The sequence below is a fragment of the Barbus barbus genome (assembly GCF_936440315.1).
Source record: "Barbus barbus genome assembly, chromosome: 1".
Taxonomy (NCBI): domain Eukaryota; kingdom Metazoa; phylum Chordata; class Actinopteri; order Cypriniformes; family Cyprinidae; genus Barbus; species Barbus barbus.
Genome location: NC_136729.1, coordinates 10,413,916 through 10,440,587, shown reverse-complemented (window position 1 = coordinate 10,440,587; position 26,672 = coordinate 10,413,916). Strand labels below are relative to the sequence as shown.

General features: G+C 36.8%; 2 protein-coding genes across 2 annotated transcripts in view; one reads left to right on the top strand and one right to left on the bottom strand.

Annotated features, from left to right (window-relative positions):
• The first annotated feature begins 210 nt into the window (after positions 1-210).
• Positions 211-3,640, top strand: LOC306875311 (uncharacterized protein). Its single transcript, XM_079425786.1, has 3 exons — positions 211-320; positions 456-534; positions 725-3,640. Exon 3 carries the CDS (start codon positions 741-743, stop codon positions 2,937-2,939), a length of 2,199 nt encoding a protein of 732 aa, XP_079281912.1. The 5' UTR covers positions 211-320; positions 456-534; positions 725-740; the 3' UTR covers positions 2,940-3,640.
• LOC306875305 (neuron navigator 2-like) overlaps positions 3,196-26,672 on the bottom strand; it is a gene marked incomplete at its 5' end in the record, with an annotated part of 89,628 nt that continues 66,151 nt past the window's right edge. The window contains 23 exons of the mRNA XM_079425773.1: positions 3,196-6,002; positions 7,340-7,540; positions 7,711-7,829; positions 7,936-8,132; positions 8,426-8,497; positions 9,125-9,279; positions 9,521-9,756; positions 9,854-10,022; positions 10,783-10,878; positions 10,970-11,070; positions 11,177-11,339; positions 11,507-11,660; positions 11,978-12,150; positions 16,074-16,237; positions 16,501-16,624; positions 16,735-16,818; positions 19,224-19,298; positions 19,673-19,696; positions 21,605-21,657; positions 23,498-23,677; positions 24,276-24,433; positions 25,248-25,298; positions 26,298-26,363. Of these exons, the coding sequence (XP_079281899.1) occupies positions 5,877-6,002; positions 7,340-7,540; positions 7,711-7,829; positions 7,936-8,132; positions 8,426-8,497; positions 9,125-9,279; positions 9,521-9,756; positions 9,854-10,022; positions 10,783-10,878; positions 10,970-11,070; positions 11,177-11,339; positions 11,507-11,660; positions 11,978-12,150; positions 16,074-16,237; positions 16,501-16,624; positions 16,735-16,818; positions 19,224-19,298; positions 19,673-19,696; positions 21,605-21,657; positions 23,498-23,677; positions 24,276-24,433; positions 25,248-25,298; positions 26,298-26,363 (2,941 nt within the window). The 3' untranslated portion in view covers positions 3,196-5,876. The remainder of the gene's footprint in view (positions 6,003-7,339; positions 7,541-7,710; positions 7,830-7,935; positions 8,133-8,425; positions 8,498-9,124; positions 9,280-9,520; positions 9,757-9,853; positions 10,023-10,782; positions 10,879-10,969; positions 11,071-11,176; positions 11,340-11,506; positions 11,661-11,977; positions 12,151-16,073; positions 16,238-16,500; positions 16,625-16,734; positions 16,819-19,223; positions 19,299-19,672; positions 19,697-21,604; positions 21,658-23,497; positions 23,678-24,275; positions 24,434-25,247; positions 25,299-26,297; positions 26,364-26,672) is intronic.

Here is a 26,672-nt window from a genome sequence, read left to right as displayed (position 1 = left end):
CTGCTACACATTCCTCCCGATGTTGACAGATTTTAATGTCTGATATGTAAGCTTACACTTCTGCTTTGGCCTCTAACAGATGAAAATATTCCTGTAGCATATTTAAAACGCACTAAACCATATATGTTGATATTGAGAAAAAACCTGCACATCCACACTCTTTCCCCTCCCACTCTATTGAATAAGTTAAATAGGGGAAGACGATGTCTTGGGTTTGTTGTAGTGTGGCTTGCTGGAACAGATAGGCTACTGTCTATTTTAGGCTAAAAGCAAGCCAATATTTCCTTTATATTTCAATATTAAAAAAAGACTAATATTTGGTAAGTAATATTAATATACTATTTCTGTACTTATTTATTGATGATTCTTTTCTTTTTGTTTTGCAAGTAGCTATATATATTTAGTGTGCAAAAATATGTACAGGATTAAACTTTAAATGTATTTATTTTCTCCAGAGAGGGGCCTGATAAAGGCAAAAGGAGCAGCAGCTTGGGCCACGGTATCCACCCCCTGTGCACTTTCCTTATTGCAACAGTAAGTAAGCACTCACATTTTGTCTACCACTGGCTGAAATAACATGCAAACCCAATTGAACAAGCAGATGCTAGTATGCAAAGTTTTACCCTAACAAAAGTGGATTTTAATATGCAATTCCTCTCTGTTTACCTTGAAAACATTATGTCTTCTTCTATGTAACGTAATATAATTGTATTTTTATCTATAGGTATATACTAGAAGACATGGCAGAAAACAATGAGCCAGTGTCCTTTTTGGACTTGGCTATTGTCATGAAGTATTTAGACCCAAACATGAAATTATCAGAAGCTCAAATCCGGGTTTCAGAGCTAAAAAAATGTGTTTCTGACATGCTGAATCTATCACTTCGTCCATCATTAGCATTCTCTGATGAGACTTCGCTTGCTCATGGTTTGAGCTTAGGTGGTACTGCAAAGGAACAAATCCAGGCTGTTATTGACTACAAGAAATCTCATCCCACATGGAACAATGTCAGCTATAATGAGTCTGTTTATACATCTCCACATCGAATTGTAAATGAATTGCTCGAAGCTAAAAAAGGAAATGTAGATTATTGGAAAGCTGCAGAATCACACGATGATTGTGACATCTCAACATTATCCCCTGATGTGCTCTTACTAGCAGCTCAGACTTTCATGTTTCGAAACAAACATTACGATGTTTCTGATGAAGAGGCTCTCCAAGCTTTCCACAATGCCATTCAATATCTAAAAGGGGAGCGACGTACATCGACTGAGTTCATAAAGTGTGACAGCCGTGAGCTCACAGAGATCATCCGATGTGTTAACCGGCATTTCATAGAAGAAAGCATAGATATAATCGGCCTTGAAATAGCTAAAAAGGTGATGGATAGTATTAATCGAGGCACAGAACCTCCAAAACCAGATGGGTATATTTTTTCATGGGATGTACACTTGCTGTCTGAAGTTGATTGTCTCAGGTTTAACTATTCAGAGAGGAATATAATGTTTAGAAACAAGAGTGATGATTACATATTTCCAGAGTGGGAGAGAATGGGGAAAAACTGTTACCGCTGGTACATTTTTCGTGCACAGGGTAAATACAGCGAGAAGGAATATTACGCCGTGCAATTAAAAAAGACTACTACAATTGGGGGTATCGTTCATGAATTTAAAGGTGATTTCAGAGCCAGCGAAGATCCTGCCCTTCTGAAACAATTTCTAGATGCCAAAATAAACGGGAACTGTACTACTGCGTTCCAGGGGACGTCTGCATATAGCTGGAGCAGAGACGGCAAACCTCCTGCTCACCCATACTTCATTGTGGCTCAACTCTACTGGCCACATTTCATGCGCGATTTAAATTACCTACTGCTACAGAACAAACATCAAGTCACAGATCAAGAGGCACTAAAAGTGGTTTATGCTGAGATACCTGCTCTAAAAAAAAACAAGGACAAAGAAGAAAACGATCCTACACTTAAAACATACACTTGGTTTTTAAACAAGCCAGAGAACGCTCTTAATGACTTCCCAGAACTGAAAGATTTCAGTAAGACTTTCTCTGATGATTACTTGCGTCCTTCAACAGAACCCCTTCAGGCAGATGGCTTCACTTATGAGTGGTCAAGAGAAGAACATGAAAGCACACACCAAGACTTCACCTTAATATTCAGAGCGAGGCCAACCTGTGAAAGAGTTCCTCAGGTCATTACAGAGGAAACGAGAATAAGATTGGATTACTGGCAGTATATCAAAGAGTTTGTCTTCTTTGGTGGGTCACATCGTGAAGGAGCAGTGCTTGCTCCGGATCCGGCTTGGATTGATCAGGCACACAGGAATGGGGTCGCCATTTTTGGCACCGTTTTTTTGCCTCCTCTGGCATATGGGGGAAATGTGAAAGACACTGTAGACTTGGCAAAACTAAAGAACCTACAGATACTAGTGGACATCGCCCACCAATTAAACTTCGAAGGGTGGTTTCTGAATGTCGAAAGCTTCAAAAGTTATGATGATTCTTGCTTAAATGATCTGAAACTCGCAATTCAGAAAATGGATCTCAGGGGTAAAGAAATGATCTGGTATTTACCCAGCTGCAAAAATTTTGACCCAGAAATAAAAGGAGTAAGGATGACGTGTGATAACAAAATCAATAATATAGCAGCTGCGTTTCTTGAGGATAAGGGAAAAAATACATTTTCTTATTTGGTTGATAAAGTGTTTTTTAAGCAGGTTCCTCGGAATTACCTCATGTTTGTTGATGAACCCTACTGGAAAAACACACTAAAAAACAGTTATTTAGTAGACCCCATCAGATTTCCATATGCGCAGAACTGTCTTTGGCAGTTTTTTCTAGGTGAAAATGGTCTGGAAAGAAAGCCAACAAATATCTGGTGTGGAATTGCTAGGTATGCAAAACAAAGAAAAGGATTAAGCAAATAATAACTATGCATTTCCTAAAGTTGGAATTGAAGCTATTCAGGAGATTTGATTTCATCACCTCCACCATCACCATTAGAGGTCAAACCAACCATAACTGAGGTTGCATCTTCTCCTTCACACTTTAGAGATACAGCACAATAACCTGCTTTCTAGACCCTTAGTTTCATTTATGTTAATTGCAATGTACACCATTTCATTATTGGAAATGGAATATGTATCTGAGACTGTTAATCTTTTTTTATTCTTTATTGAAATGATCTTAAAGCGCATTTAAACTCTTGCAAGTATAGGTAAATCTGTGCTGTTTAATTGTTCTATTGTAAGTATCTTAACAAAAGGTAGTGTGAAAGATGCTCTGGAAAAGGTGTCACACCAATCCTTGTAAAATCACACCTACACCTCAAGGTTCATTTTATTTGTACGTGCTTAGGATTGATTTGATTTTCTTTCATATAAACATGTGAAATATATCTAACATATATAAAGTTATATTTTAGCCAATAGTCAAAAATGAGTTTTGTTTTAAATAGTTAAGCTGTTGCTTTTATTGTATTCTTTGTTCATGTTATGATTGAAGGTTGATTGTAATGATTGAAAATGTTAAAAATTAAAATTAATACAAATTAAAATGTTGTTATAAAAATTATTTGAATACATTTTTTGTATAATGTTTTTCATCATTGTGCTTGCATGAAGTCATGAAAACAAACTAATAAACAATTAATAAATAATTATTAGGTTTATTGAATTACAAATAATTTAAAACTGGTAAGGTGACCAGTAAATCTTTATGGGCTGCCTATGTTTCACAGACCATCCGCGGGACTGTTAAGATGAGAAAGACACTGTACACAAAATATTCCATATATATTTCCAAGCACTGTTATAAACGGCTAGAAAAAAGATTATTCATCAAAATGCAGCCTGCAGGGTAGTCAAATATTTACATGAATATATATTACAGCCAGAAATGATGTACACATTCAGTGACATGAAATCCATTCAGTTATAGCCCTCCCATTTCAGTTACAACAATCACATACAACATTTGTGCTTAAAATGACTTCATCATAATCCATCAAAGAAAATGAATATTAGGCACATATCCTAAAATTATTCACAAATTATATACACAGTGTACACACAACGTATTGGCAGTGCTAACAGCATTACAGAGCTACGATATTTGGCTTCCCTTTGAAATCCACGATGATGTTGCATAGGATCGATGACTGACAGGAATCATACGCTGGAGTGAAATGGAAGCAGCGGTGAAACTAAAACCCTGCAGCGCCATACCAACAGCATTCGACAACGTGAAGGTGAAAACACTGAAGAGCCCCATATATTATGCTTTCCCATGCAAGGAAACTCACTGTCCATCCAAATAATATTCCTTATAGAGAATCAAAGATAAAATTTTATGTACAAATCCTCCAGAAGCATCCTTGCATCACAAAGCAGCAAATACAGTATATTATTAATCCAATGACTATGCGGACGTTTCTTACACTTTCACATTGAATGCAAGATATGTACATGAAAAAGGCCAAAATGGTCAATGAGGTATACTCATACACCAAATTATGAACAATTTCTCACTGTGCTTTTGCCAAGATGTGTTGAGACGGTCTTAAAGCACCAAGCAAAGCCTTCCAGCTGAACCACTCAAGATGATCTGTGCCAGAAGTGATCATATGTATTTCACATATAAAAAAGATTCATTTCTCTCATACATGTTTGAAAGCAAAATGTCCCTTTAACTGTGTAGCAACTTTGCTTACAGTTGTTACAGTTGCCCTGCCGCTCCCTTTATTCACTTCCTCTTTTCTAAACCACATATTTTGTACCACTGATATGATATGATAACTGTGAGGCTGTTTATTTTAGGCAAATTCAAAAGACTAGCGTAGAGCCCTGTAGTTAATAAAATCAGAATTTTTCAGAAGTAATAAACATAGTGCCGGGTTTTTTTTCCCCAAAATGGAGTAAGGCACCATTCTTTTCAGCACCAAAAACAGAGCGCGATCGAGCGTAAAAAATAGATAAGACAGGCTTTCTGCTACAGTAGAACACTGGAACATGCGGTCAGCAGTTAAGGAACGGGGGGTAAAAAAAAAAAAAAAAAGTATGCAGAAAGGCTAACAAAAGCACGTCCCAGATGGCAAACAAGGTATTTTTTCCAATCATCACAATAAATAAATCCAAAATCATAAGTGTCGCACCATGCTATTTCATCCTTATGTAAAACATGAAACGATGGTCAGCATCCGATCAAGCTGGTTGTGTCAAGTCAAGAGCAAGTCCATCATTACAGGGAAAGTCAAAGTGATGACAGTGGTCTGTTGAGGAAGGAGAAGCTGATGGTTTTACGATGTAATTCCTCGGTCTCATCAGGTGAGAAAAATGAGCATTGCATTGTGTGCGAAAGTTTCTTCAACAGTTAAGGTGCGGTCACATTTACCGAAGTTTGGCGAATTTTTGTAGGTGAAATCCAGTCATTTCAATAGGAATCCATGTAATCGGGAATTTCATGTGATGGTGGAAAATTGATCTATGCAGATTTCGCAGCAGATTCAGATTCAGGCCTCTCGGATTCACCGTTTGGTTTGAAAGTGAATTGTGTGAGCTGTTTCATACATCGCTACATTACTGATGACAGACAATGAACCCTTTTGTCCATAAAATGTGACCGCACTTCTACTTTTGAGGTAAAAATTGGGACAAAGCACTTCTGATTTTGTTGTCGTAAAATGAAAACTGAAGTACCGTTGAGTTTTGGTGCATATATATTTCTCTCTATATATTTTTTTATATATGAAGCATCATTCTATATTTGGGTTACCAGCACCCGTAGATGTGATGTAATGACTTGACTTTGCTGCCTCAGCTGCCATTAGAGTCGAGGAGTTAAATGGCATAACGGATCAGGCTGGATCATAGCGTGGACTCCAGCGAAGAGTCCAGGATATCATCATGGTGACTGTTACTATTGGAGTCGCTGTCGTAGCTCTGCGGGCTGGAGCAGCTGGCCGCCTCTTTCAGACGCAGGAGCATGTTCATCTGTTCACACAACACACAAATAACAGTCAGGCCTGATGACTTAACACGTTTAAAAAGAAGTCATATTTGAAGTATAAAGAAATGACTAAATCTAGAACACTAATTTGTTTTGCTCTTGACAATTTTTTTTTTTTTTTACAACTTCTTGTCGCATTTCTGTTGCATACAAAGTCCCCAAATTCCAGAAATGTCAGCATTTAATAATTTTTTGCCATAAAAATGTGATGTAACTGATGTTTATTATTTTAAATAAGTTTTTTTTTTTAAATAAAGAAAATGAAATATAAATATTAGATGAATATTAGATGAAAAATGTAAACTTAAAAAAACAAAACTTAAAAATGTTGCTTTGGCAACTGACTGAAATAATTTTAAGTACTAGTACTTAGTTAACTACTAAGTTACATTCATTAGGTCATATGATCTCAACATGGCATGGTATCATTTTTTCTACACCACCAATAAGCTAAGTATTCATCTTACAAAAATTTACATAAATTATTATGTGTGAATTATTTTCAGCCATTGTTTATATTATGATTTTATTGAGCAACCAATTTCCAACTTCCAAGATCAATTTTCTTCTTTATTATGTTCCCAACTTTTTTTTTTTTTTTTTTTGCAAGTTTAGCATTTTTAGCAATAAACTAGTGCAGCAAACAGCATATTTTTGTAAATAATGCTGATCATATTCTATATCTTAGACTTCACTCATTCCAGTTTGAAAATCGCTATTTTGTTTCTCACAATTGGTTCAAATGATTGATGGGCCGATCCACACAAAATCTGCCTGTAAATGACTGGATTTTTATTTCTGCCTATGTCCAAGTCTTGATGATACAAACTGCTGATGCTGACCCAAAATCAGATGAGAAGCTGTATCTCAATAGTAGCAAAAAAACTAGCAAAGCGAAACATGCTAGCAACATGATCTGAGGATACCTCCCAACTTTGGGGACAACGTCACCAACAGGTCATGAGGTATGAAAAATAGTTATTTTTAAGGCCATTGCACACTGAGTCCGAAATTTTTGCATGCATTTTTCCATTTTTTCCTATTAAAATGCATGCTACGGATGCAAAAACGCAGAGGATCGAACCTGATCCTATTTTTTTTATGACGGAAGAAAGTTTCGGAGGCAGTGTGTAAACATGATTGACACAACGTGAGGTCATATTTATTTTTTAACGTGCGAAAATTTCAGACAAAAATTTCAGACTCAGTGTGCAATGACCTTTACTCATACCTTTTGAAATGTTTGTCAGAAAATCATAAACCATAAGCATAAACAATAAGCTACACTAAACTAATGCTTTTGTCAGTTAGTGTTTCTCACCAGTGGGTCGGCATCACTGTCACTCTGATTGCTCTGTTTGTTAAGGCCCTCTCTGGAGGCGGAGTATCCATCGAAGCCCACGTCCTCTGGGCGGAGCTGCAGCAAAGCTGGCCAATCAGGGTGCTGATGAGAAGCTGCCCATGGAAAAGTCTCCAGAACCCACAGCGCAGGATCCTCCCATGCAGCTCTGCGACCATACAGCTAAACAAACGCAAACAAACAGACAATCGATAAATTGTTTGTTTCTATAAATTGAGAAAGAACTACTTTGTGTGAGGTCACTTTTACAGTGAAATTTAATAATAATAAAAAAATAAATATCAGTGACTGTGAAAAAGGTAGATTTTACTATAAAAGAGGGCAAATGTTACCTGTAAGCCTTCTCTGACAGCCTCCAGCATGTAGGGGATGATGGAGTAGTTCCACAGGTCAGTGAACCAAACGCGAGAACCGTCCACATCCATCGGACATGACAGGAACAAACGTGGACCTGGATGAAGAGACATGAGACTCACATTCAACTCTTGCAGAGTGAATTAGTGACACTGGGAACAGTCTGTTAATATTTGTTTCAGTATGGTGGGTTATCTCCGTACCAATGGTCACGTCAGAGGAGCTGTGGGCCTCCAGGAAGCGGTTGAGGTGGTGCCAGACCTGAGAGATCCAGTCTATGATTTTCACCAGCTCCGGGTTACGTGTTCGGCTGCCGATCTCTGTCTCAATCAGCTTCCTCCTCAGAAACCGGCCCAGGAAACCTTTCACCGGCTCCATGTGATTAGCACACAGCACCCATCTGGGAAGGAAATCACATGTTGCTCACGTTAGCATTTAATAGAAATACATAAACAAAAAGGGAACTTATGATATATATATATATATATCTACACACACACACACACACACACACACACACACACACACACACATGCGCACACACACTGTTTATTGAGATGTAAAGGACAATTAAAATCTCATCATTGCAGCACAATGGCGCCATCTAGAGGTCATTCTAGAGCAGTTTTCCCATTAAAGCCAAGGTATTATTTTTAGGGCTAATTGAAGACAAAAGAGAGAGCAGTTTTGTACCTGAAGTTATGATGAAGTTGCAGGTTTGGAGCAGAAGATGTCGCCTGACTCATCGTGCCGATTATATACGGGCTGCAAATACAGAGAAACAAAATAAAACCATTAATTGTACACACACTTATTATTGCTGTGTTCATTAGTATGCTTTTGTTACACTGACTGTAGTGTGACATCATAGTGTGCACATAAACACTTTTTTTTTTTAAATGTACTTGAATATACACTTTGTTCAAAAGGTTGGGGTTGGTAAGATTTTTAAATGCTTTTGAAAGTCCATTATGACCACAAAATACAATAAAAACAGTAATATTGTGAAATATTATTACAATTGAAAATAACTGTTTTCTATTCTAATACATTTTAAAAAGTAATTTATTCCTGTGATGCAAAGCTGAATTTACAGCATCATTACTCCAGTCTTCAGTGTCACATGATCCTTCAGAAATCATTCTGATATGCTGATTTGCAGCTCAAGAATTATTTCTTATTGTTATCAATGTTGAAAACAGTTGTGCTGCCTAAAGGTTTTTGTGGAAAAGCAAAAGAACAGCTTATATTTGAAATAGAAATCTTTTGTATCATTATAAATGTCTTTGCTGTCACTTGAATGTCTCTACAGAATAAAAGTGCTAATTTTTTTCAGAGAAAAATAAAATAAAAATCACACTGACTTATAAAAATATAAAAAGGCAGGCTCACCAGCGCTGGTATTTGCAGTTAAGCAAGCCGTTGAAGATCTCTCCCAGTGAGCTGATGTGATGAAGGTTGTCCAGAATGAGCACCAGAGGGGCTTCAGTGTCCTGTCCGTCAGCGCTGCACTGCTCCACTATATTTGCTAAGTACTGACGCAACTCCTAGCAAATAAATATACACATCTTTACTTTCTAATGTACATGGATTTCTAGACTTCGGGTCATATCTTGTTAGCTAGTCGTCATTTTTATTTTACGTTTTGGAGCTAAAAAGCTTATTTTGTAAAGGAAGAAACTAGATTTCCCTTGCTCTTTTGACATAAAAGCTATATAAACTAGAGTTTAAATGATGTAGATACAAACAACTCGGCTCACAAACCAAGGAAAAGAGAGCAGTTCTCACCTTGCTGGATTTATGGTCGACGTTGAAGGTGACGATGTTGCTCTCATTGGGCAGTTTGCCCTCTCGCAGCACCAGATGCTCTGCCAGTCTGTGGGCCAGGTAGGATTTTCCAGTGCCGCTGGGGCCTGAAAGGATGATCCTGCGATGTTCCTGGAGCAAAGACACGTAGCGCTGGAGCATGGGTTTGGGGATCAGTGTCTCGAAAACCAGAGAATCCTCAGATTGAGAGTTCACATCTGAAACGAGAGAAACACTCACAGTGTTAACAACAGCTGAAATACAAAACAATTTTGACAAATAATGAGAACGAATAAAACTTTTCATTGTGTGAACCTTTCAGTGAAATGTTGATTGTGTCATTCTCTCCCACAAGGTATCCACAGGGCAGGAGTTCAGGTGTGGCTACTCCGCTGGACCGGATCACATCTCCAATACGATAACCCTCCACACTGTCTGAACCCAGACCCAGATGACTGACCGGATCAACATGCCTGATATACTCCTACTGAGACAATCAGACAATCAATCCAACAGCTATCCACTCATTTTTATAAAATAATCAGGATGGCTGCCTTATGTTATATGGTAAACATCAACAGTCAAATAATTTGGATGTGTCTGGGTAAATCACACAAAACAGTCAAAAACATCTAGGTTATATTTCACCCCTAAAATAATTAGCAATTATTTTCAATTATTTAGCAACTATTTTCTGTATTTATCTGTAATGTGCTTTTATGATTTTATTCTTGCATAAAGCTATAAAACAAATAATTAGCAATTATTTCCCCCCCCATATTTTTTATATTTTCATAACAATTAAGGATATTTCCTCCATTATAAGAAATTGTCAATACCAATTATTTTCCCCCCATAATTTTTTTATCTTTTCATAACTAGGATATTTCCTCCATTACTAAATTGTCAGTAGCCTACTGTAACACAAACAAATCTCGTTCATTTATTTATTAAAAATATACATATTTAAATTGTGAAATACATCTGTAAAGTAATATTGTTAGTGTCATTATGGTAGTGTTTGTTGTACTGATTTCCTGCTGATTTTAATAAAAAATACTGTGTATTTACAAAACCAACTTAAAGTTTGCTAAATATTATTTTTCTTTCTTTCTTTCTATCTAGAGACTTCGCAACAGATTAAGTACCCCTAAAATAGTTTACTGAACCACTGTCTAATGCTTCTGAATGTAAACCATTCATCATCAACAAATGATTACAGCAATGTATATGAATTAATTTACCTTAAGCAAGCGCCGCACAACCCCATCCAGAACATCCCACTTGGTTTTTCCACTGACACCAATGCAGCCAATAAGAAAGTCCCGAGTCCTGCAGTCCTGTGGGAGACAGAAGACACATCATTAAAACAAAACTCTCTCAAATGGGGCATTTTTAAAAATCCTCCAGCAAAAAGGCGAGAGAACTGACCTCTTTCCACATGACGTCCTCTTGAAGACTGACAACTATTTTCACATGTCTGCTCTCTTTACGAGAACTTCCGTCTCCACCAGAGTCATCCAACAACATGTCTAAAAGAAGACCGACTAGATCTGTAATGTGCTTTTATGATTTTTTTCTTGCATATAGCTACAAAACAAACTTTAGGGAAAAAATAACAATTATAAATGCTCATACCGAAGCTGGTGGACTCTGTGCGGTTGAGGCTGTGTTGAGACAGGCCAGGCGTGGGGGTCAGGGTCGGGTTATAGACGGACACTTGAGAGGACGCCCTACTCCCACTGGCTTGGCTTTCCAACTTAAGACGATCATTTTCCACCTTTAACTTCTCGATCTCCACCTATCAGACCACCCACACAGTGATAAAATATACATATCTAATATATAACATTTCTCGTTTCTACTAAATAATTGTGAAAAAAAACAGTTGGAAGCATCTCGGGTAATTGTTCCAATAAATCTGATTCGTGGGACTGCAAGAAGGTAACGTGAAGGTCAGTCTCACACCTGCATGCGGTTCATAGCCTCCCGCAGCTGGTCCAGCTGGTGGGCGGAGCTTAGGGCTTCTAGTCGAATGTCCGTCAACTTCATCTCCTTCTCTCGCAGCTCGTTACGCAGCTGCATCACAGTTTCCGCCTCACCATCCAGACAGTCTGCCAGTCTACATGACAACACACGTTTGTTAGATGAAAAGAGCCTTCAGATGCCTTCAGCCCAAAATCCAAATTTCCCAGTAAAATTGGTCTTTAAGTGTTGTTTTAGTATTATTAGCATATTGCTTTGCTTTTATATTTGATATTACAATTATTTCAATTAGTTGCCGAAGCAAAATTTGTAATTTCATTTAAAGTTTTTAATCTGATATTTATATTTTATTTCAGCTTTATTTTAATTAACAAAAATGTTTTTAATAGTTTTAGTTAATAACCCTGGTCCATTATGAGGACTAAAGTTGTTATGTAACACAAACACACTCACATTGAGCTGGAGTGTGTGTTGCGGAGCAGCAGTGCCGAGGTGCTGGTGCCGTTGTGAGGGAGTTTGGGAGAGGAAGGGAGAGAGGAATCTGTCATCTCCTCAATGTCTGAGTGGGACGAGGCTGATTTGAGTGATTTCTTCTTACTGAAGGCCTGTTTGAAGGAGCTCCGCAGCTGCAATGACAACAGAGAGAAGATCATAAAGTTGAGAGTTTCTCAAAAAATGACGAAGCAGCACTTAAATATGTGCAAGAGAAGCAGTACAGTGCAGACAGGGGAGTAAAACAGCAAAGCAGAAACAGCGTAAAATAAAAAGGCAGGGGTGAGCAACATCAATATCAAATATTGAAGATAAAGCAGCCTTTTTATCTGTGTTGTTTTATATGTAGATTTGAATGTGCTGAGCTTTTAAACTTTTATTTTAGTCATTTTGACAGTTATTTTAAACAGTGTATACAATACAATAGCATTTATTTCTAGTTACAAAAGTTTAAAATAAAAGAAACAATAAACATTGATAACAGTTCAGAATCAAGATGTTTCAAATCAAAAACAAAAAATAAGTTCACAATTAAGTAGTTTTAAATAAAAAAAACAAACTACAAAAAAACTAAAAAATATATATCAAAATAAAAAGTGCATAATCACAAGGTTTATTATCAATAAATGTAAACAAAAAATATTATGTATATATATATATATATATATATTTTTTTTTTTTTAAACAAACTCAGAATAAAAAGGTTTATAATAAATGTAAAATTAAAAATAACAAAATTATAATAATTAAGTTTATACTATATATATATATATATGTGTATGTATTATTTTAAACTTTATTATATATAACTTTATTACTATTTTTTATATATATATATATATATATATATATATATATATATATATATATGTAGGTAATTATTAGCTTGCATATTGGTTGTTTATTAGCACTTAAGCACATATTAATTCTGTATTCTTCATGACCATATTCTGCATCCCATAATCCTAAACTTAACAACTACAACGACTACCTTACAAGCTATTAATAAGCAGTAAATGAAGAGTTTACTGAAGTAAAAGTCATAGTTAATAGTGAATATGTGTTTATCATTCTAAAGTGTTAACAATAATTTAGGATACAAATGATTGGTTATTGTCCAGCAGTGTACTTAATTTATTATGTTCTTCTGTATGTCACTATTCCCTGTATGTAGATGTTTCAAACACTACTTTATTTGCTATAGACAGAGGCAGAAGTGACAGTGAATAAGGCAGAAAGTTTCAGTGAGACTTCAGAGGTAAAGATTATTTACAGCATTGTCTATGATAAGATATTTCTTTTAACATAGACTAATCAGACTAATGTATAATAGAACAGAACAGAATAAAGGAGTATGTGAATGTGCAAGTATCCATTACTGTGTGCCATGTACTCTACATACAACACAAAATACAATTTGAAATATGTAAACAATAGTACCCTTATAAGGACATCTCTGTAACTTATACTCAAAAAGGTGCACACATATGGTACCAATATGTACCGTAATGTACAACTATGAAACTTTTTGGGGTAAATAAGGTACAAAGATGTCCTTTTAATGGTACTGTCCCAGTGACAAGCTGTTGTATTTCTTTCTTTTTTTCCTCTTTCTTTCCTTCTGTTTTATAATCATATATAACAATATAATCATAAAGCATATTAAGCAAAAAAGGTATGATTAAAAATAAAACCTGTCAATTAGACAAGGGTTAACTGAAAAAAAAGAACAGGTATAACACTAGACATTCCGTCCCCCCCACTTTTGAAATGATGGCTACACCCCTGATTACATTACATTGTTATATTTCGTAAAAGTTTTACCCGCCAACTGGCGACTGATACTTAGCCTACATCTACTCGCCAACGCAGATTTTTACTCGCATTTGGCATGATTTAATATATATATATTAAACAAAGACGCTCAGAATCAAAAGGTTTATAATACATGTAAAATAAAAATAACAAAATTAAAATGTAGTTGTAAAATAAACTGTAAAATGATGTAAAATAAAAAAATTAAAAAAACGAAACAAATAAGAACATTATCAAGAATTTAAAAACTTAGAAGTAGTTCACAATCATATCAAGTACTTCATAGAAGAGGAATTTATAATCAAGAATTGAAATATCACGAACTCATGATCTTATTGACAGGTCATGGAACATTTCTGCAGACTATACACTAAATTAAATGTCAGTTTAATTGTATAAATAAACGTATAAATCACTGTAAGACATTATTTCAAATAAGAGGGGAAAAAAGAGGGAAAAGGGGTTGGAAGGACAGAGTAGGGGAGAGAAAGAGCAGGCTGAGGAGCAGGAGTTAGCAGGGTTAGTGGTGTGAAGCTGGGTTAGGTGTGCAGGATTCTCTGAACACACACTCTTACCTCATACACCTGCCATATGAAGTGACAGCACAGCGAAAAACAGAGAGAGACAGAGAAAAGCACATTCAGCCGTGTGTGTTTGTGTCCTTCATAGGGGTCTGAAGCACAAGCTGCATGATGTCAGATCACTGTCTACAATGACTACAACTGCTAAGAGAGTCTTGTTAAATTACAACACCATGTTTCACTTAAAGACTCCTCAAGACCAAGACAAACTCCTCAGTGATTCGTCCACCAGGACCAATGCACACAGAATAACACAAATCGACTGTAGGAATAGGGACTTACTTAAGCTCGTTACCATTCTCCAAAACACTAGATGACCAACTGGACTACCGGGCTTAATATGACCTTTTTTACACAACAGTAATGCACCTACAAAACTAAATAACCAATTTAAACACAACTAAATTCATTCGAAAAACAACTGTTAGGAAAAATAACAACACAAACTGGGATACTAAGCATTTAAAACTCAAACTGCTGGTGTCCACTACTGTTCAGAATTTTGAAAGAAGTCTCATATGGTCAACAAGGCTACATTTATTTCATCTAAAACAGTAAAAACAGTAATACTGTGAAATATTTCAATTTAAAATAACTGTTTTTCTGTTTGAATATATATTAAAATGTAATTTATTCCTGTGATGGAAAGCTGAATTTTCATTATCATTACTCACATGATCATTCAGAAATCATTGTAATATGCTGATTTATTGCAAAAGATTTTTTTTTTGTTGTTGTCATTATCAATGTTGAAAACAGTTGTGCTGCTTAATATTTTGGTGGAAACCTAACACATATTTACAAGTCCAAAGGAACAGCATTTATTTGAATTTTTTAGCATTGTAAATGTCTTTCATGTCACTTTTGATCAATGCATCCTTGTGGAATTTGTGAATTAATAATTTATTTTAAAGACAAGCAAGCTGACCTTAAACTTCTGAACAGTGGTGTATATAAATCTACAAGGACTGCTAGCCTATCATTGTTAGACTTGTCTAAACATAACAGGGTAACTATTGTCATTATTATTTAACATACATATTCATATTCATCATGACACGTCACCTCCAGCACAGGTCACCAGCTAAAGTCAGCATGATACAGCAAAACAGGAAGTACAATATTAAACTCTATGTGTATGGTAAACTAACTTCCACTACAAAAAGGCAGGACCTTTCAGGAAAAGTATCAGCATTTAGTTTACTATCACACTAGATGTTTGTTAGTAGTATTTATTTATATTTAAGGTTTTAGCAACTTTAGACAAAAACATAAAGACAAATGTTAGACACAAATAAAATGCACAATGAAGAAACACACAGGTTTGCAATGGTTGAACATTTCTTTAAAGGGATAGTTCACCCAAAAGTGATAATTCTTTTTTTATCATTTACTCAGCCTCAAATAGTTCTAAACCTGTATGACTATGTTTCTTCTACTGAACATAAAAGAAGATATTTTGAACAATATGGGTAACCATACCAAATAGTTGATTGTCCCCATTGACTTCAATAGTATAGCTGGGGACTGGAAACTGCTCAGTAACCAACATCCTTCTCATTTTCTTCTTATGTATTCAGCAGAAGAAAGAAACTCATGCAGGTTTGGAACAATTTGAGGCCGAGTAAATGATTTTTGGGTGAACCATGTTTTGTACTCACCCAGTTCTTCTTCTTCTTCTTGCTGCTGGAGTCGGGGTTGTCCATGTTGGAGCCCAGGCTGGAGTGGCTGGTGGCGCTGGTGATGCTGGAGACGCTGTCAGAGGAGTGCTGTCTGCGCATGCGCAGGTCCGGCTGCGCTCCGGGGGCTGAACCATTATTACCAAATAAACAGACAGAGATTTGGTTGACGTCAAGTGTGCCATTTAGTGTTCAAACAGCAAAACTAAACAATACTGTACAATACATCAGAACACAACAATGTCTGAAAAATATATACAGAATACTCAAAATACATAATTTTATGTAATTATTCACGTCAAAGGAAAAGATAGATAACAAAAAGTTTGAAATCAAAGGTCAAGAGATTTCAAATATGCAGTCAAACTGAAAAAAAGTCTTGATTTATTGATTATTTTCTTTTCCTCACCTGTGCGTTCACTCTTGCAGGTGAGTTCTGGAGTATTGATGACGCCGTTGATGGCCGCTTGAGCCGCTGCGTTTTGCTTCTTTAGCAGCTCAATGGTTTTCCTCAACTCGTTCAGCTCAGAGTCCTAGCATACAAATATATATTTATTGACAATGCATCTACAAAATCATATTCTGTTTAAGTTTATTAATGAACAAGTGTGATGAATTCAAATGCAAGCGTGTTGACATTTACTTTCTGTTCTGCAGTCATGGTGAGGCTCTTGAGTCGAATGGTCATGTTGCCCAAACTCTGCTCAAACGCTGCCACCAGGTGAGCCTGTGGAGAAAAAAAACAGGTAAAATGAGTAAAGAGGGTTCATCCAAGATCAAAATGATGTTTTTTTTTTTGCATGCATCATAGCTGCACCAAAATACACTATTCACATAACACACAGATATTGTGCAATCTGCCTTTAAGGTGGTTAAATGAAATGTCTAAGCAAAGCTTTCATCTTGAGATGATAAGAGCAATCACAAATGCACTCGTTCAAAGCCGCATGAACTGCATGACCTGTGTGGGAGCTGCCTGGTTACTGAAATGTCCAACAGAAGCAGCAAAGCTTAAACTTACTAAACACTCTTTACCTTTAAACAAACACTTAGATGTGCAAACTAAACTTTGGTCTGTATCCTAGACCTGCATGCGACAACAACACAAACTTAATTTACCCTTTCATTACAGTTCACGTTACTTCTAAATCTAATCTTCCCCTTAAGAATGAGAACAATTACAAATTATCTTTTAAATAATTTTTAAGAGTTTCAACTGTTATAGTCTCTCCCAGACTATAATGACAATAAATGGAGATCAAATGCAGACTTTTTCTCAAGTCTCTTAATTGCAGACAACCTGAAAATTTACACATGCATCCTCTAAAATTTGAAGATATCTCAACAACGTCTTAAATTGTGCTCAGATAACAAAGTTTGAAATAAAAAGAGATTTTAAATATAAACTGAAACATTTCCTATCAAATTCCTGACCAACTTTTCTGAACTTACCATAAATTGTCTCATTAATTCCTGTTTTATTTGTCATGAGATATTTTAAAGAAAATATGAGAGTCAAAGTTAAAACTTTCCAAGCTAATATTCCTAAACTATGGAAAAGCAACCACTAAGCATACAATTTTCTTCTGGGTCATCGCCTCACCTCACATCCCAGAGGGTCTTGGGAGCTGTCATTTGTCTCCGTAAAGCCTCCCTGTCTATATTTTTCTTTCTGAGAGGGAGCGTGTTTCTCTGGGCACCCATGGGAAGGATAGCCGTTCAAAGGGAGCCAGATCAGAGGGCCGGTCCCATCAGAACAAACATCACTAAAGCTCTTCTGCTGTTCCATAGATAGCTCAGATTCTGATAACTAAACTACAGTGATATTAAGAAGCAGTGAAGCTCCTCCTGACACTGATAACTGAGACAGACAAAGCAATGAGGTAGCCTGGGGCCTTGACATGTTTTACTGCCGTCTCAAGGGCCCTGTTTTTCTTTTTTTTACCATTCTTCTTCTTTCTGTTTGGATATTTCTCACTGTTCTGTAGCTGAACACTCACTAAAGTGTTTTGTCTGCATACCAGATATAATCATCAAACTGAAACAATGTTCTATATAAATCTTACACACATATTCACCTCATTCCACGCCAGTCAAAAATTGACAAGTTCATGGTGTACTACGAAAATGGAAGAAATAAACAATGCAGCAAAAATAGAAAATTTTGTCTGTTTAGTACACATTTAGTACACTGTTTGTCTGTTTAGTACACAACTCCTCTTTTGTTAGTCTTTTGTTAGTACCTCTAAAAAAAGCTTGTCTAGTTTGTTCTTACAAGACAGGATTCCTTTGCCTTAGGCATAAGAGACATGTCTTTAAGATTTACACATACGTTTATCTTTAGGAGAACATATCAAAAACACTGAACATGGTCTGTACTCCCCTTTGTCTATAGCTATAAATCATCAAATCAAACACAGCCCATTTCTCTGGTGAAAATGGCATGGATCTGTTCTGACTTGAATTATTCTGTGTAGTCTCAGAGTATATTATAATTTAGTCTAGTGTGTTATATTTTATAAATACAGTGGCATTTGTATTGTATTTAATAGTATTTATTTTCATAATTGTGACTTTATATCTCACAGTTGCGTAACTGAACTGAACTTTTTTCCAAATTTTTTGGATAACTCAAAATTGTGATTATTTCTCAGAAATGTTGTATCTCACATTGATTTTATTTCTCACAATTGTAACTTTTCTGACAATTTCAACTTATATTCTATTATGCATCTCATGTTTTGACATTATTTTTCGTAATTGCAACTATATCATATAGTAGAGTGATCTTTAAAAACAGGTTTAATTTTTTAATATAACAGGTTCAACTACATGGGTAAGTACACGTTAAGTGTAGGAAGAGGTTTTACAATAGCCAGTGTTGCTTAAGACATAGCACTATTGTTTGATAATATACCGACAAATGGAAACTCCAATGAGGTCATGATCAACACTGACATTAATCAAATACACAACCCACACAGGCGTCACTGGGATTACGATAACACCATTTAGAAGTTGCCTCAGGATGACAACTGACACTAGATACTGAATTGTGAATTAATTATGCCCTGTAGATATAATAAAAGAGCAGTCTCAGAACTATGTATCTGTGTATCTGTGTCCACCTACATTGGCACTGAGTTGCGTTGTCAGGGCGGACACCTTTTCCTGGGAGGTGTCCAGTTCTCGACGCAGCTTGCGAATCTGGAAAGAAAAAATGCAAAAGAGAAACGGGTTAAAAAGAGGAAGAAAAAAGCACAGATGAAAAGAAGAGGAAAAGGAGGCACACACAAGGGATCCAGGTGTGTCGTGGAAAGAGAACTTTGTGATTTGGTATCAAAGGGGGGAAACAGTTTGCAGGTGTATGTACAGAATAGAGGTGTGTTGCACAGGTGGATGTAAAGATCACAGAGATGTGCGGCGAAATGAGAGCCGACCGTGAATCTGCCCACAGTGTGTGTGTTCACAACAGGTCAATGGTGGTGAATAAACACGCTACAGGTGAAGGCAGTGCGATTCATAGGTATGTGGGGGGCCGCGTGCGTGTTGTTTTTGCGAAAGGAAAAACATGTCCTCACCTCTGACTGTGATTTCTCCTCCGTCTGTTAAAATAAAAAGACAGAGTAGTTACTGGCATGTTTAAACAGCGTATTTGCACAGCTTTTCTTGTTTAACAGTTGAAAAATGAGCTGCTTTCTCTCCTGAGGGTATAAAATGAACACCAGAGAGAGCAACACACACCTGAAAGTGAACAGAATGATAACCCTAAAGCTCTAAAGAGTGACTTTTCCTTTTCCTATGATTTATGAGCTCATCTGGTACACCAGTGGACAAACAGGAAGTTGGACACAACTGAATATGACTGAGTGTTGGTAGTAACACTAAAGTTGGTAACTCGACAATGGGAATCACCCAGAAGCACTTTAATGATACCGACACAAACACATACGCAAAAAGCTTAGTTTAAATACACAGGTGTGAGAGCACTAGTAAATATGCTTCTTTTTAACCATACAAATATTTAATTTAATTTACAACATACTGTATTATGATGAGCATAATAATCTGAGTGAAAAACTAAATTTAAAAAAATAAAGTTTGTATAATTACAGATTCAGTGGAATAAAGAACACCTGACCTTTTGTACAAAAGTAGCAAATTAGCTTATTTGAATGGTGATCTAGAAATAATGACCAATATTAAATATTTCTAACATTTCTTCGCCCTAACTTTTTATCAAAATCTTAAAACTTGTTAATATCCAGATTTTAAATCTAGATTTTGTTTTTGCTGACAACTGACTGTTCTAGACGACAATAGCATACTAGGGCTCTTTGTATGTCGTCTGGCAAACACGCATGTAATGACACCCACTCTAATGATTTTCTTTACCGCTGACACCTGTCCGACAGCTAGACTGACAGTGATATGAAAATAGCAGCATTGTATGTCCGTCACAGCATCATATGACATGTGGGACAACCCCAGCGGCGTCTAGCTGGTTTCAGTTTAATCAAATCTTGCTTTTTGTAAATGTGTTTGATCATACAGACTCAACATGGTGACTTTATCAATGCAACTCTGACCAGAAGAGCTTTGTTTGAAATCTCTGAGCTTTTGTTGTCTCTGAGACCACAGATTACCATGCTATTCTATCTGGCTTTTGATGAACGTTCAGTACTCTACGGTACAGAATGAATCTGTACTTTCAAAAGCACCACAGAGTATTTCGTGTTTGTGTCTAAGAGACGCTATGTTTCTGCATGACAGCTGTTTCCCACATACACAAACACACACACCTTACAGCCTCCAACTTCAGACAAATCACTTTATACAGACTGTAGAGCCAATTCTCTGCTTAGGTAAGTCCAACAAGATATAACTAAGAATGAATGAATTGTAATAATATGTCACATTAAAAATATAAATATAGAATAGGAAACTAAAAACTAAGGTTCCTACCGTGTATCCCCAAGAAGTCACAGCTCTCCCCATAGAGAGAGTCGCCATCATCATGATTTTCCACTCTTTATACTTCAGTAATTCTGATCCTTTCTAAACAAATCTCTACTACCCAAGTATGTAACCAACTACCTCCTCTCTTCCTGAAGTCAACCTCATTTAAACTGAAGACTCACTGCACGTGTTCCAGAGAGAGACTGTTGTTAAAACACCTCTCCAGGTAAGCAGAGCCGCCCATCTGGAGGTGTGGCACACTCCAATTTATCCATTTATCCCACAGTATATAATCACTGGCTGAAATTACACTTGTATCTATCTATCTATCTATCTATCTATCTATCTATCTATCTATCTATCTATCTATCTATCTATCTATCTATCTATCTATCTATCTCATGTAAACAATTTGGGACAATTTGGTGTTCAGATTGTATGATTTGGAATTTTCATAAATATTTATGTTTATTATGGAAGAGTTTGTACGAAACAAAGTAAGAAAGAAAGTAAAAATAAAATAAATAAAAAAGCACACACACACAAAAACTCACCGTTGAATAGACAGAAGAGGTGCTGGACACCAGCGAGAGGGATGATCCATGAACTAAAGGGAGAAAAACATAAAAGTATAGTAATTAAGAAATTTTGGGATGTAACAGACTGTTGCTAGGCAACATAATAAAAAAACCTATATCAAAAGTAAGCACATCAGTTAAAGTCAGTGTATTTTAACGCTAAAATGACTACTTAATGGAAGAAGTAGATTTTAAAGTACACAGAACAGTTTACATCCAGCACAGTTTCTGAATGCTCACTTTTTAAAACACCTAAATGCAACGCTAACCCCCGGCTAACCTACACAGACAAACAAACACACAAAAGCATCAACCCACACACTGTGTCTAACAACTAAAACCTAGAATTAACTTTCACCTGCCCTGACAAGATGTGACTCATCAGAGGTAATAACAACATCAGTTACAGACAGTAACGCTGATCGTGACTGTGAGCTCAGGGTGTGACTTCAAATTATTTCCCAAACAAACCACAGACAGCAGCCCAACCACAGTCCACCCACAGGTCCCTGGCACTTCCTCATGATGCCCTATCAGCCCTGAGGAGAAACCAAACGGCTGGCCGGGCGTGATGTGGGCGGAGTTATAGATGCGAGAATGAAAGAGCAGTGACGCTTATAAGCTCAACTGAGGACCACCCAGAAAACCAAAACATGAGTAAGAGAGAGGGAGAAAGAAAGACAGGATGGATGGTTTAGGGAAAGAGATATTCATTATGTCTCTCACAGCTTATTACCTACATGAGTCTTTTATGGTTGTTTTGGAAAGGCATGGCTCTATGCGCAAAACCCCCCCCCAAAAAAAACATGGTATCGGGGTACACCGTGCTTTGAGATACATTTTGGCACCATTTAATTCAAATGTAAGCATAATTTAATTCTATGTAATCATACCTGGCCAATAAAGCATCTTCTTTTCATTTCCTGTGGTATTTACGATAGCTAGATAACTAGATAGATCACTTTTTCCAGAAGCTGAGGATATGAAATGTATCTTCTTTACTTCCTGTGTGTGGATCAAATCCTCTCTCAAACCTGTTCCCACAATCCCTCTGGGACTTTTACAGCACTCGTGTTTCAGAGTCACAGAGTTCAGTCCCCGGTCCGTGGTACACATACCGTATCATATTTTTTATTCTTAAGATAAGGTACATGGCTTTTAGCCTGTATTTGGTTTCAGATGTCACAAAAGGCAAAGTTGTGCAATACTGGGTTACTGTGTCATCTTTACATTTTTCTCCAGTTTATGGCTTAACTGTCTCTGGCAAACATCTTGCCGCTCTTAAAGAAGAGACTCATAACATAAATGCGTGAACAAGTGGTTGGGGCAGAGTGGAAAATTGGAATGACTTAAAACGTAACAAAGCCTTATGTATACAATGATTATTCAAAAAGATTTCACGCGTGTCAGTGAAAGAGAGGAGAACAGAGACTGTTGATTTAGTCTAATGGGTGAATAGACTGAGGACAGACATACAGGCTTATAGAGGATTCAGCTGTCTCTGAGTTGTATTTCAGCTCGGAGTTCAAACTGACAAGCTGTTGCAGATATTTACCTTCTTCTTATAAAAGCCTATCTTCTTTTGTCTTTAAAGAACAACAATGAAAGAGCTGCCTACCAAGACAACATTTTTAAGTAATATACAGTTGCTCCTGACATGTAGAATCTTCCAAAATGTAGACAACAATATTATTATGCCTTCTAAGATGCCTTATTTTGGTCAAATTATAAATCATTACATTTATCATTCATAGATACGGTAATGCAAAAATCTTTTAAGTTGTGACAGACTAATGTAATGTACTAATCTAATGTAACATTTCTAAAGAAGAGAAACGCATTAATGTCTCTTGCAATTATTCATCTCACCTTCCTCGAACCCATCCCTGAAGGATCCCGACCGGCTCATGGTGCGAGTCTTCTCATCCAGCGACATGGAGGAGTTGCGCAGACGGGAATCACCATGGCTGTCCAGCGGGTTGTCCTGATTGGTCAGGCTGTTGTTGCGCAGGCTGGCTAGATTAATTTGAGCACCTGTGGTGGGGCTTCCTGTACAACACACAATGGGAAGTCGTGGCCTAATGGTTAGAGAGTCGGACTCGTAATTCAAAGGTTGTGGGTTCGAGTCTCAGGCCGGCAGGGATTGTAGGTGGGGGGAGTGAATGTCCAGCGCTCTCTCCACCCTCAATACCACGACTGAGGTGCCCTTGAGCAAGGCACCGAACCCCCAATTGCTCCCCGGGCGCCGCAGCATGGCTGCCCACTGCTCCGGGTGTGTGTTCGCGGTGTGTGTGTGTGTGTTCACTGCTGTGTGTGTGTGTGTTGGATGGGTTAAATGCAGAGCACGAATTCCGAGTATGGGTCACCATACTTGGCAGTATGTATGTCACTTCACATAATCAAGACAAGACAAATAATAATAGTCAAAACATTCACTTCTAGTATGGTCTGCTGCTTTTAATATAATTTCAGACAAACTATGTTGTAAAATTACCAAAAAATGTTATTTAAAGCAAAGTGCACACTTAAGTAAAGCCTAAAAGTAATACACAATGCATTTCAGAAAAAAATACTTGAATAATCGCAACAGACTATGGAGAGAAAATGTTATATACTATATTGTATATTCAAAATATATGCATTTTACCAAGTTGAGCAAAGTTAAACCGCGTTCCGGATGGTGACGTCAAGCTGGAGCAGGTGGAGAAGGGAGAGTTACTGGCTGAGTCCTGCAATCCACCGGCAGAATGTGAGCGCAGCCAATCACGTGCCTCTTCCTGACGCAGCTGTTGTGAAGGGGCGTACCTGCAACAAGAGGACCATCCAATCAGATACCGGCATTCAAATGTCACTGTTACAAACGCTGATATAAAACCTGACCAATCAACGCAATTTTAGTATGTGTAAAATCATTTTATATATTCTAATTTCTAATATTTTATTTAAAAAATACAATAGTATTTTTTATAATAATATTTACAGTACCGTTCAAAAGTTTATTTCAAAGAAATTACTACTTACATTTAACAAGGAAACATTAAATTGATCGAAAGACATTAAAACAATTAGAATATTACAAAACAAAAAATATTTTGAACAAAAATGCTGTTCTTTTGATCTTTCTATTAATCAAAGCATCTTTAAAAAAATGTATAATGATTTCCACAGATATATTAAGCAATTTAGAATATTGAATAATTTCTGAAAGATTTTTCAACAAAAAAAAGAAAGAAAAAGAAATCTCACCAATTTTGAATGGTAGTATATATGAAAATGTATTTGTCATTGAACATCTATTATTAACATTAATGTGTAATATATACTTTGCATTAAAAACGTATAAATAAATAAAATATTAATGTTCATAATGTGAAGAATTATTTGAAATTCATCAATAGTTTGTAAATTGGATTACAAATAAAAGTTAGGCTAAAATTTTGATTGGCTCACACACTGCTGACAGAAAAAGTAATAAAACTGTGGGAAGAAAAACATACATTTTCAAAAAAGCTGCTAATTTACATATAGTACTGCATAATGTGAAAAAACTCCTGTACAAAAAGTGACAAGTGCCATGCGCTCACACCGAAACTGCAACAAAAAACTTCCCACAATGCACCTGTACTTGAGTCCCTGCTTGGGAAGTGTGTTTCTATCCCTGCAGGAATCACTGAGAGATGGATGAAATGAAAACAGCGAGGGAGGAGAGGAACATGTAGAGCTTACTCAATCATGAGGGGTTGGTCCAGACAGATAATAAGGGGAGGGGAAGGGAAGGGGTGTGTGGCCAAGTATGGTGACCCATACTCAGAATTTGTGCTCTGCATTTAACCCATCCAAGTGCACACTCAGTAGTGAACACACACCCGGAGCAGTTGGGGGAGCAGTTGGGGGTTCAGTGACTTGCTCAAGGGTCTCACCTCAGTCGTGGTATTGAGGGTGGAGAGAGTGTTGGTTATTCACTCCCCCCACCTACAATCCCTGCTGGACCTGAGACTCAAACCCACGACCTTCAGGTTACAAGTCCAACTCTCTATCCATTAGGCCACGACTGCCCCAAATAATAAGGTTTAATTAAATTATAATTGAACTATTAAAGGTGATTATCCTTTGATCTGTCCTTTGAAAACTCATAAGAGTCCAAACAAAAGCTGGTCATGATCTGTGCTGTCACATTGATCATAAAGCAAACAAACCATCTTTGTAATCAAAGCTCTGGCTTTGATTGAGGAAAGTTATGGATTTTACCACTAGGTGTCGCTAGAGTAACAAGTGCCAACAAAGGTGTAATTAAAGCCCCCATGGAATGGTTTGACAATCACAGTTCTGTATCATATTCATGTGTTGACATATTTCCTATTGAAACAGGAAGTCCTTTTTTTTTTAAATAGCCAGTAGCCTTAAGTTTACGCCACAGCCCTGCAAAACCTCACCAGACACTTCTATCACAAACTTATTTTTGGTCCGTTTTTCCAGAAGAGAAACGGAGTTCACTAGCATTTAAGACAAGCATGCTTATTCACCTGAAGACATGGACAAAAAGCCACAAAATCAAATTTTTGATTGCATGGGGTCTTTAAAGCTTTAAAATTACGCAAACACAAAGACACAAAGCCATATCATTATTAAAAAGCAGCAGAAGCGGATTCAAATCTATCGGACATTTTACCTGTCTTGCTTCCGGGGCAATGTGTTACGGCTGAATTTAGGACTCGCAGAGGGAGAGGAGAGGGGACTTGGGGAAAGTAGAGGGGAGAGGATAGGGTTGATAGACAAACAGAGCATTGGAGAAGAGATGAATACAGAATTAGAGACACCCCAAGAGGCTTCCATACTGCAGTATCATGTTCGTCAACTTGATAAAGTGCGTTGTTATTCTGAGCACTGTGATAGAAAATATCATATAGGAGATTTATTTCCACATTTAAATGTGGTTACCCCCTTAAATCTTGCAGTGCAAATGTTAATTTTCAGACTCAAGAACTGATTCTAATTCAGAATCAAAATCCAATTCAGATTAGCACAACAATTTCTGAATTATCAT

Excerpts from the sequence above, each read along its gene's own strand:
- LOC306875311 (XM_079425786.1), top strand. The coding sequence starts at position 741 with ATGGCAGAAAACAATGAGCCAGTGTCCTTTTTGGACTTGGCTATTGTC.